Source organism: Ranitomeya imitator, chromosome 4, assembly GCF_032444005.1.
Source record: "Ranitomeya imitator isolate aRanImi1 chromosome 4, aRanImi1.pri, whole genome shotgun sequence".
In the NCBI taxonomy this organism is placed as follows: Eukaryota; Metazoa; Chordata; class Amphibia; order Anura; family Dendrobatidae; genus Ranitomeya; species Ranitomeya imitator.
The window spans coordinates 116,710,921-116,723,254 of NC_091285.1; the positions used below are offsets into that span (position 1 = coordinate 116,710,921).

The 12,334-nt window shown below is 46.4% G+C and overlaps 1 protein-coding gene across 4 annotated transcripts in view; it reads right to left on the bottom strand.

Moving 5' to 3' along the window:
- The window catches only part of TENM2 (teneurin transmembrane protein 2), a 3,136,407-nt gene that overhangs the window by 171,234 nt on the left and 2,952,839 nt on the right, over positions 1-12,334 (bottom strand). For all 4 annotated transcript variants that reach the window (XM_069763919.1, XM_069763918.1, XM_069763915.1 and 1 more), the window contains one exon: positions 7,087-7,383. In XM_069763919.1, coding sequence (XP_069620020.1) covers positions 7,087-7,383 — 297 coding nt within the window. The remainder of the gene's footprint in view (positions 1-7,086; positions 7,384-12,334) is intronic.

Here is a 12,334-nt window from a genome sequence, read left to right on the forward strand (position 1 = left end):
CCCTCAAGTATTACCTGGCTGGTAGGAAGTTTAGGCTGGTCACAGACCATGCCCCTCTCAAGTGGATGCACCTCCACAAGGACCGTAATAGTCGGGTAACCCAGTGGTTCCTTGCCCTGCAGGCTTACTCTTTTACGGTGGAGCACCGACCTGGGGTGCAGATGGGGAACGCCGATGCCCTATCCTGAGTGCACTGTTTCAAAAGTGTTCTTGCTCGACCGGAGTGGTCTGAGCAAGGGGGGGGATATGTAAGACTCATGCTGGTGTGTTAGTTGGAGGCAGGTATATCTCGCCCAGGTGTTTGTCCTATGTGAATTAGGCCACTCAGTATCTTCAGGGTGCTAATGGGTTAATGATTGCAGGAATAAAAGATGACCAGCTGGGTGTTTCCAGTGTCTGCCTGGGGCACACAGATTGCCTGCCTGTGTGAGACAAACGTGAGTGAAGAGCTCTGCTCAAGATCTGTGTGATGTTAGCTGGGTGGGAGAAGCCCCCCCAGTTGTTGAGATAGCAATGTATTTGTTTAGTTAGTGCCGGACAGGCTAGGATTTATTTTTATGTTTTGTTTTTTGTGTTGCTTTCACGTTAATAAATCTGACCTGAGGTCAGCCTGCTCAGAAACCTGCTGTACGCCTCAGATTCAATGCACAAACCACGTGTCCTTTGACCCCAGCAAAGGCGATCCCAGAGTGTTTTGTCACATTGTGGTGGAGAACGCGGGCATACCGTGGCACAGGCGACAGCATGGAAGACGTGGTGAAAGCCTTAGTACAGTCCATTGCTGTACAGCAGCAGGCCACTGCCGCACAGCACGAAGCTAATCGCTTGATGGCCGCACAGCTGAAGGAGTTACTGGACATGACGGTTGCAGACCGCCAACTTCTCCAACAGGTGGCGCAGCGCCTGGTGAGCATGCCTGACGCTGACCCGGAAGCAGAGTCCAGAAGGATCCATGTGAGTCGATACTGGCAAAAGCTGACTGCAGAAGATGACGTCGAGGCATACCTGACAACGTTTGAGCGGACGGCGTTGAGAGAGAAGTGGCCGAAGGCACGATGGGCCGACTTGATTGCCCCGTTTCTCTCCGGCGAGGCCCAAAAAGCTTACCATGATTTGGACCCGGAGGTCGCTCAGGACTTTGAGAAACTGAAAGCTGAGATCCTGGCCCGGCTCGGTGTGACGACGGCTGTCCGGGCACAGAGGGTACATCAGTGGACATACCTGCAAGATAAACCGGCGCGGTCTCAGATGTTCGACCTGATCTACTTAACAAAGAAATGGCTGCAACCCGAGGTACTGACAATACCCGAAATAATCCAGCGGGTTGTCCTGGACAAGTACCTGAGAGTACTAACCCCAGCGCTGAAAAGGTGGGTAAGCCAAGGAAATCCCACGACAGCGGATCAACTTGTGGAGTTGGTCGAGCGTTATTCCGTGGCAGAAGGACTTCCCGACGACACCGCCAACCCCCGGTCTGTGCCTCCTCCTCGTGGAACCGGTAAGACTGTTCCAGGGACCACGGGTGAAGGAAAATCGCTTAAAACTGTGGGGGAGGAGTCCGGGACTGCTCGCACTCCGAGACCAAGAGTATTGGACGGTGGTCTCAGTAGGGGACCTGTTAGGTGTTTCCGATGCCATGAGAAGGGTCATGTTTCTGCGAACTGTCCTGTTACCGCTGAACCCATGCAGTGCGACGATATAGACTCTAGAAAACGCATGTCTTTGGTTACACAGCTAGTGAGTGTGAATGCGGGTCAAAATGATACAGTGAAACACCTGTGTGAATTATCTGTTGATGGGAAAAAGGTTGTGGCATTACTAGACTCTGGAAGTGTGGTGACTCTGGTGAAAGCTAGTCTGGTGGCACTTCCGTCTGGTCCGTCTGACAAGTTTTCTGTGACGTGTGTGCATGGTGACACCCGCTCGTACTTAACAGCGGTCATATGGATTTCTACTCCCTATGGGTCAGTGCAGCATAAAGTGGGACTCGTTCCCGCATTGTTACAGGATGTAATCCTGGGAAGGGATTTTCCCTATTTCTGGCAGTTGTGGGAGAATCAGTTGCTCCTTCACGGTAGCTGTACCCGTGAATCTTCTCCCATGCCATCTGGAGGTCCCGAGTCCCTAGAGGAGACCCCACAGGAAGATGTTGCTGGGGAGGTTAGTGAATCTAACCTTCAGTACCCCTTCTCCGTCATGGCAGGGGAAACAGAGGAAACTGAGGAACCTCAGCGAGAGGCGGAGGCAGACAGCCATCCGGCACCCTGCCTGCCAGATTTGGGAGTCCAGGTGGATGACTTCCACAGCGAGCAAATGAAAGATCCTACCCTGACTCCGGCTAGGAAAAATGTAAAAATGATAGATGGGGTACCCGTAGAACCTGACACTAGGCTAGCGTACCCGTATATGGTTCTTGAAAATGATTTGCTCTACCAGGTAGAAAAAAAAGGGGAAGACACAGTGCAACGGTTAGTGGTACCCAAACCTTATCGGCGGAAGGTACTGGATTTGGCCCACGGACATATAATGGGGGGACATCTGGGGGTACAGAAAACCACAGAAAGGATATTGCATTGTTTTGTGTGGCCTGGAATACATTGTGATGTGCGTAACTATTGTGAGTCCTGTCCAGAGTGCCAAATCGCGGCCCCTAAATCTCATTTCCATAGCCCTTTGGTACCCCTTCCTATCATCGGGGTCCCTTTTGAGAGAATTGGGATGGATTTGGTTGGGCCCCTTCCCCGATCCGCACGTGGGCACCAACATATCCTCGTCATCGTGGACTATGCCACTCGTTACCCGGAAGCCGTCCCTTTGCGTAACACAGCTACCAAGACAATCGCCAAGGAATTGGTACAAGTGTTTAGTCGGGTGGGAATTCCAAAACAGATACTCACCGACCAGGGGACTCCCTTTATGTCGAGGGTAATGAAGGAGCTCTGCAGGCTCTTACAAATAGACCCGTTGCGTACGTCTGTCTATCACCCTCAAACAGATGGCCTGGTTGAGCGCTTCAACAAAACCTTAAAACAGATGCTCCGGAAGGCGATAGACAAAGATGGGAAGAACTGGGATTACTTGTTACCCTATTTGCTGTTTGCCATTAGGGAAGTTCCCCAGTCTTCCACAGGGTTTTCGCCTTTCGAACTGTTGTACGCCCGTCGTCCCCGGGGACTGCTGGACGTTGCAAAAGAAACCTGGGAAGGTCAAGTCACTCCCTTTAAAACGGTGATCGACCATGTAACACAAATGCAGGATCGTATTGCCGCTGTCATGCCCATTGTTAGGGACCATATGTTACAGGCCCAGGGAGCCCAGAGGCAAAGTTATGATAGAGGCGCTAAGGTCCGTACATTTGCACCCGGCGATAGGGTGTTGGTCCTAATCCCTACGGTGGATAGTAAATTCCTGGCGAAATGGCAGGGCCCATTTGAGGTCCGAGAAAGAGTTGGTGAAGTGAACTATAAAGTGTACCAGCCGGGTAAGAGAAAACCGGAACAGATTTATCATGTGAATCTGATAAAATCCTGGAAAGACCGCTCTGCCCTAACGGCGGATCTGCCCCGTCCGGTTTGTTCACCTACTGTACCAGAGGTGCAGGTTGCTGAGACTCTCTCAGAACGACAAAAATCTGAGGTTAAGCAATTTTTGTTACAGAACCGACAGTTTTTCTCCGAAAAACCTGGCCGGACTAAGTTGGTGAAACATGAGATTGTCACAGAGCCTGGCGTCACTGTTCATGTGAAGCCCTACCGGATTCCGGAAGCCCGCCGTGAAGCCGTCTCCCGGGAAGTGATGGCAATGTTGGACTTAGGAGTCATTGAGGAGTCACACAGCGCCTGGTCCAGTCCAATTGTGTTGATACCTAAACCGGATGGCTCCATCCGGTTTTGTAATGACTTTAGGAAACTGAATGCAGTTTCTAAATTTGATGCGTACCCTATGCCCCGGGTCGATGAGTTGATCGACCGGCTTGGTAAAGCCCGATACATTACGACCCTGGATTTAACAAAGGGGTACTGGCAGATTCCTCTGGCCGAGGCGGCCAGAGAGAAGACGGCATTTGCTACACCGGAAGGTCTGTTCCAGTATGTCTATATGCCGTTTGGACTTCACGGAGCTCCCGCAACGTTCCAGAGATTGATGGATCGAGTCTTGAGGCCTCACAAACAGTACGCTTCTGCCTACCTGGATGACATCGTAATTTACAGCATGGACTGGGAAACTCATCTCCAGAAGGTACAAGCGGTGATTGATGACCTGCGAGATGCAGGTTTAACGGCAAACCCCAAGAAATGCCACATCGGGCTTGAAGAAGCCCGATACTTGGGCTACGTGATTGGCCGAGGAGTGGTTAAACCCCAGATCGACAAAATACAGGCAATTCAGGGCTGGCCACAACCAGTGAACAAGAAACAAGTGCAGGCTTTCCTGGGGATTGCCGGCTATTATCGCCGGTTCATACCCAATTTTGCAGCCATGGCTACTCCCTTGACGGATCTTACCAAGGGGAAGGGTTCCGTCATGGTAAAATGGACCTCAGCTGCTGAAGAGGCCTTCCACAGCCTGAAACGGGCTTTGTGCTCTCAGCCCATACTAGTGACTCCTGATTTCAGCAGCGAGTTTGTGGTACAAACTGATGCCTCTGATACTGGTGTCGGAGTTGTACTTTCCCAGGTAAGGGACGGAGTCGAACACCCGGTCCTCTATCTCAGTCGGAAACTGAATGTACATGAGCAGAGGTATGCGGTGGTTGAAAAAGAGTGCCTAGCCATTAAATGGGCTCTCGACTCCCTCAAGTATTACCTGGCTGGTAGGAAGTTTAGGCTGGTCACAGACCATGCCCCTCTCAAGTGGATGCACCTCCACAAGGACCGTAATAGTCGGGTAACCCGGTGGTTCCTTGCCCTGCAGGCTTACTCTTTTACGGTGGAGCACCGACCTGGGGTGCAGATGGGGAACGCCGATGCCCTATCCCGAGTGCACTGTTTCAAAAGTGTTCTTGCTCGACCGGAGTGGTCTGAGCAAGGGGGGGGGGATATGTAAGACTCATGCTGGTGTGTTAGTTGGAGGCAGGTATATCTCGCCCAGGTGTTTGTCCTATGTGAATTAGGCCACTCAGTATCTTCAGGGTGCTAATGGGTTAATGATTGCAGGAATAAAAGATGACCAGCTGGGTGTTTCCAGTGTCTGCCTGGGGCACACAGATTGCCTGCCTGTGTGAGACAAACGTGAGTGAAGAGCTCTGCTCAAGATCTGTGTGATGTTAGCTGGGTGGGAGAAGCCCCCCCAGTTGTTGAGATAGCAACGTATTTGTTTAGTTAGTGCCGGACAGGCTAGGATTTATTTTTATGTTTTGTTTTTTGTGTTGCTTTTACGTTAATAAATCTGACCTGAGGTCAGCCTGCTCAGAAACCTGCTGTACGCCTCAGATTCAATGCACAAACCACGTGTCCTTTGACCCCAGCAAAGGCGATCCCAGAGTGTTTTGTCACAGTGTGAAACCCAGAGACTGGAACTTTACCAACCTCAATTTATAATTATCACGGGGCACTGTCTGTGATAGCCTGGCAGCTCTTAATAAAGTTTTTCTCATTCAAAGGATTATCACTAGCCACTATTAAAGATCCCATAGCTTACACTCACCTTCACCCTTTAAGCTTTGAATAGGGATCTGGACTTACAATGAGACCTCTGCCTTGGGTACAAAGGGCAGATGCTGGCCAGTGGAGCAGGCTTTCAGAGGATGGTCAGGAAGCTAAGTCAATACAAGGATCAGGCTGAAGGATAGTGAAAATATCAACAAGCAACATACCATGATTAAGGTTTGTAGGTGAAACGCGTTGGTTATGTACCCTGGATTTCTTTGGTGACCAGTGTATTTCAATAATACCTAAATAATGATTTTTTTTACTTTTATAACTGAACCTATCATTGTTGGAGAACAATTTCCCCTTTTTTTCTGCTTGTTGAGTTTGCACGTCCCTGACTAGAACGGTTCCATGCAATGATCTACATCAAACCAAGGTGCACTTTAATGTAGTAAGCTGACTTTTCCTTTGCCCTCCACCCCTTTTTTTCATAGTTAAAATATAGGTCGATGTCACACCCATGCTGCCATACTAGATGGCATTAAAGCTCCAAGCTCCACTAGCATTTTGGGCAAGATAGAGCTCCTGGTCTTGACAGTGGGGCTTCTATCTGAAGCCCTAGAAAACAGAACTTAGCGAGACCCCATAGACGAGGCAGATGGCATCACTTTGTGCCCTGTCAGGCCTCCGTTTCTGTATTATTCACCTTTCTAAGGTGGACAGAAGAGAGGTTCACTTTTGTGCCTGCCTGAAAAATGTGGCTCTACTGAAGCAGAGGCAAGATAGAGCACAGAGTAATTTCATCTGTCTACTTAGATTGAATGGCCTCATCATGGGTCACTTCATATTGGAGCCCAATGAAAAACTGATATGTGGTGCACGCACAATGTGAACATACCCCAGCACGATATTAGAGAGATGTTATGAAAGTCCTGCTTTCGACTTTTATATTGATTACCAGCTCCTTGTGTATCAGTGTTTGTACAGAGAAGACTGTCAATCAGAATCTGCATATGAAGAAACCACAATACTCCTCATAAAGTTCAGTTCTTATACCCCACATAATATTCTGCTTTCAATCCATCTACTAGGTTCTGTTTAAATAGAACTTGTTATTCATGCTGCCCAATTCAGTAGCATGCACGAATAAGGGAGTGACTCGTTTATTGCAACCATGTATGTTTCATGTTGAAAACATACTTTGAATTGGTGGCTGGGTACAATGCATCTAGGATGACTATACCAAGGGGCAGGTGGCTGGCAGCTTCTTCCCGCATTTTTCCCCTAACTGATAGATCTCTCCTATGCACACACATAGGCTAAGACCTGTCAGTTTAAAAGCATGTTTTATCTGAAATGGTATGGCATTTCAAAATGAAAAATATACGCAATAAGAAGGAAGATTTCTGATTTACGCTGTGTACAGTAAAGGGAGCATTAATGCAACTGACATGTGTCCTTTAAGTACTACATTTGATGAGCAATCACCTCTTACCTTTTCAAGATATGTATAACTCCATGTCTTTCCATCTGCAAAAGCACGAGAAATAATTCTCCCCTGTTTATCCATCTCAGTTCTTTCACTCATTGCTCCACGCTGAAGTCCAGATAAGCGACCATTATAGAAATAAGACACATTAACAGGTGCAAGTCCACTGCTTGGAAGCCACAAAAGTGGTCGCCCTAATTGATCATAGACAATCCTTAGAGTAAACTTCCGGTGATCATCATATATTTTTTCTGTATGAGAATTTCTGTCAAAATCAATTGACAGCAAGTTCCTCCCATGCACCTAAGAGAAAAAAAAATAAAAACATAATTTTGCATGCCAAAAAAAAATCTGATTATGGAGTTTATTAGCATTATATCATGAGATCCAATTTTTCCCTATTATGGTATTTACATAAACTGATGCTACAAATTTTATCATGAAATCTTTACATTTATTTAGCAAGGAAGGACAATTTAGCTGCTAATCCCTAATCAAATTATCATTCTGAGATTTGGATAGAGATAGGGGATTAGATAGGTTTTACTAGGTTAAAAAAATCAAATGAGATGATCAAAATAATACAATTCTCTGTAGAATTCTTTGTGGTTTCCCCACCTTCACAGTTGGGATCCCCCAGTATACTTATACTTTTATTGGCTAACTAATCACCTAATCTCGGCCTGCAGCAGTGATAAGTCCACCATAATGATGTCACTACAGTGTGCAATTTTTGCACATTTTAAGGATTTAGTTGTGAGGAGTCTGATTTCTTCTTTAGATATTTGTCTAGATCCCCATGCGTATTTTTTTCTGTTAGTCTGCAACGGCTTTGTTTGCTGTTTTTTTCACATTCTTTTTTGTGATTTGACCACTGTGGGTGCTGTTAACGTGAAAGGCTTCGTTTAAAACTTGGTCATATGTAGAATTGGTTAGGTATGCATTATAATGGAATTGACAATTTAGTACCCAGCATGTGCACTAGGTGCCGCTGGAAGAGCATGAAAAAAAAGAAAAAAAAGAAAATAAAACTGATATGGCAGTTGGTTTTAAAGACAAAAAACAAACAAAAAAAAGATAAATAAAATGAGTCTTAACCCCTTAAGGTACCTTCACATTTAGCGACGCTGCAGCGATCTAGACAATGATCCCGATCGCTGCAGCGTCGCTGTTTGGTCGATGGAGATCTGTCACACAGACAGCTCTCCAGCGACCAACTATGCGAAGTCCCCTGGTAACCAGGGTAAACATCGGGTTACTAAGTGCAGGGCCGCGCTTAGTAACCCGATGTTTACCCTGGTTACCAGCGCAAACGTAAAAAAAAACAAACACTACATACTTACATTCCGGTGTACGTCCCCCGGCGCTGTGCTTCTCTGCACTGTGTGAGCACCGGCTGGCCGTAAAGCACAGCAGTGACGTCACCACTGTGCTTTACGGCTGGCCGGCGCTGAGAGTGCAGAGAAGCAGAACGCCAGGGGACAGACACCGGAATGTAAGTATGTAGTGTTTGTTTTTTTTACGTTTACGCTGGTAACCAGGGTAAACATCGGGTTACTAAGCGCGGCCCTGCGCTTAGTATCCCGATGTTTACCCTGGTTACCAGTGAAGACATCGCTGAATCGGCGTCACACACGCCGATTCAGCGATGTCAGCGGGAGATCCAGCGACGAAATAAAGTGCTGGCCTTCTAGCTCTGACCAGCGATGTCACAGCAGGATCCAGATCGCTGCTGCGTGTCAAACACAACGATATCGCTAGCCAGGACGCTGCAACGTCACGGATCGCTAGCGATATCGTTGTTAAATTGTTTAGTGTGAAGGTACCTTTAGTGACAGAGCCAATTTCGTACTTAATGACCGAGCCAATTTTTACAATTCTGACCATTGTCACTTTATGAGGTTATAACTCTGGAACGCTTTAACAGATCCCGCTGATTCAGAGACTGTTTTTTCGTGACATATTGTACTTCATGTTAGGCCGGCGTCACACTCGACGTAAGACAATACGGTCCGTATTTTACGGCCGCAATACGGCCGTAATATGCAGAAATGTTCCCAAAATAGGGATCCGTATCTCCTCTGTAGGCAGGGTGTGGCAGCGTATTTTGCGCATGGCATCCTCCGTATGTAATCCGTATGGCATCCGTACTGCGATATTTTCTCGCAGGCTTGCAAAACCGACATCTAATGGATTTATGGGCTCAAATGTTCGTTAAAACATATATACAGTATATATATATAAATATATATGTCATTGAGACACATATACTGTATATACATATACTGTATATATATATATATACATACAGTTAGGTCCATATATATTTGGACAGAGACAACATTTTTCTAATTTTGGTTATAGACATTACCACAATGAATTTTAAACAAAACAATTCAGATGCAGTTGAAGTTCAGACTTTTAGCTTTCATTTGAGGGTATCCACATTAAAATTGGTTGAAGGGTTTAGGAGTTTCAGCTCCTTAACATGTGCCACCCTGTTTTTAAAGGGACCAAAAGTAATTGGACAATTGATTCCAAGGCAATTTCATGGACAGGTGTGGGCAATCCCTTCGTTATGTCATTCTCAATTAAGCAGATAAAAGGCCTGGAGTTGATTTGAGGTGTGGTGCTTGCATTTGGAAGGTTTTGCTGTGAAGTAAACATGTGGTCAAAGGAGCTCTCCATGCAGGTGAAACAAGCCATCCTTAAGCTGCAAAAGCAGAAAAAAACCATCCGAGAAATTGCTACAATATTAGGAGTGGCAAAATCTACAGTTTGGTACATCCTGAGAAAGAAAGAAAGCACTGGTGAACTCATCAATGCAAAAAGACCTGGGCGCCCACGGAAGACAACAGTGGTGGATGATAGCAGAATAATCTCCAGGGTGAAGAGAAACCCCTTCACAACAGCCAACCAAGTGAACAACACTCTCCAGGAGGTCGGTGTATCAATATCCAAATCTACCATAAAGAGAAGACTGCATGAAAGTAAATACAGAGGGTTCACTGCATGGTGAAAGCCACTCATAAGCATCAAGAATAAAAAGGTTAGACTGGACTTTGCTAAAAAACATCTAAAAAAGCCAGCACAGTTCTGGAAGAACATTCAACCAAGCTCAACCTCTACCTGAATGATGGAAAGAGAAAAGTATGGTGAAGGCGTGGTACAGCTCATGATCCAAAGCATACCACATCATCTGTAAAACACGGCGGAGGCAGTGTGATGGCTTGGACATGCATGGCTGCCAGTGGCACTGGGTCACTAGTGTTTATTGATGATGTGACACAGCACAGAAGCAGCCGAATGAATTCTGAGGTATTCAGAGACATACTGTGCGCTCAGATCCAGCCAAATGCAGCCAAACTGATTGGTCGTCATTTCATACTACAGCTGGACAATGACCCAAAACATAAAGCCAAAGCAACACAGGAGTTTATTAACCCCTCTGTGACCTTAGACGTACTATCCCGTCGAGGTGCCCTGGGCTTATCTGACCCTGGACGGGATAGTACGTCATAGCCGATCGGCCGCGCTCACGGGGGGAGCGCAGCCGATCGCGGCCGGGTGTCAGCTGCTTATCGCAGCTGACATCCGGCACTATGTGCCAGGAGCGGTCACGGACCGCCCCCGGCACATTAACCCCTGGCACACCGCGATCAAAGATGATCGCGATGTGCCGGCGGTGCAGGGAAGCACCGCGCAGGGAGGGGGCTCCCTGCGGGCTTCCCTGAGACCCCCGGAGCAACGCGATGTGATCGCGTTGCTGCGAGGGTCTCACCTCCCTCCCTGCTCCCTCCAGCCCCGGATCCAAGATGGCCGCGGAACCGGGTCCTGCAGGGAGGGAGGTGGCTTCACAGAGCCTGCTCAGAGCAGGCACTGTGAAGCCTGCAGCGCTGCATGTCAGATCAGTGATCTGACAGAGTGCTGTGCAAACTGTCAGATCACTGATCTGTGATGTCCCCCCCTGGGACAAAGTAAAAAAGTAAAAAAAAATTTTTCCAAATGTGTAAAAAAAATTAAAAAAAATATTCCAAAATAATGAAAAAAAAAAAAAATATTATTCCCATAAATACATTTCTTCATCTAAATAAAAAAAACAAAACAATAAAAGTACACATATTTAGTATCGCCGCGTCCGTAACGACCCGACCTATAAAACTGTCCCACTAGTTAACCCCTTCAGTAAACACCGTAAGAAAAAAAAAAAAAAAACGAGGCAAAAAACAACGCTTTATTATCATACCGCCGAACAAAAAGTGGAATAACACGCGATCAAAAGGACAGATATAAATAACCATGGTACCGCTGAAAGCGTCATATTGTCCCGCAAAAAAAGAGCCGCCATACAGCATCATCAGCAAAAAAATTAAAAAGTTATAGTCCTGAGAATAAAGCGATGCAAAAATAATTATTTTTTCTGTAAAATAGTTTTTATCGTATAAAAGCGCCAAACCATAAAAAAATGATATAAATGAGGTATCGCTGTAATCGTACTGACCCGAAGAATAAAACTGATTTATCAATTTTACCAAACGCGGAACGGTATAAACGCCTCCCCCAATAGAAATTCATGAATAGCTGGCTTTTGGTCATTCTTCCTCACAAAAATCGGAATAAAAAGCGATCAAAAAATGTCACGTGCCCAAAAATGTTTTCAATAAAAACGTCAACTCGTCCCGCAAAAAACAAGACCTCACATGACTCTGTGGACCAAAATATGGAAAAATTATAGCTCTCAAAATGTGGTATTGCAAAAAATATTTTTTGCAATAAAAAGGGTCTTTCAGTGTGTGACGGATGCCAATCATAAAAATCCGCTAAAAAACTCGCTATAAAAGTAAATCAAACCCCCCTTCATCACCCTCTTAGTTAGGGAAAAATAAAAAAAAATGTATTTATTTCCATTTTCCCATTAGGGCTAGGGTTAGGGCTAGGGCTAGGGTTAGGGCTAGGGTTAGGGCTAGGGTTAGGGCTAGGGCTAGGGTTAGGGCTAGGGTTAGGGCTAGGGTTAGGGCTAGGGTTAGGGCTAGGGTTAGGGCTAGGGCTAGGGTTAGGGCTAGGGTTAGGGCTAGGGTTAGGGTTAGGGTTGGGGCTACAGTTAGGGTTGGGGCTAAAGTTAGGGTTAGGGTTTAGATTACATTTACAGTTGGGAATAGGGTTGGGATTAGGGTTAGGGGTGTGTCAGGGTTAGAGGTGTGGTTAGGGTTACCGTTGGAATTAGGGTTAGGGGTGTGTTTAGATTAGGGTTTCA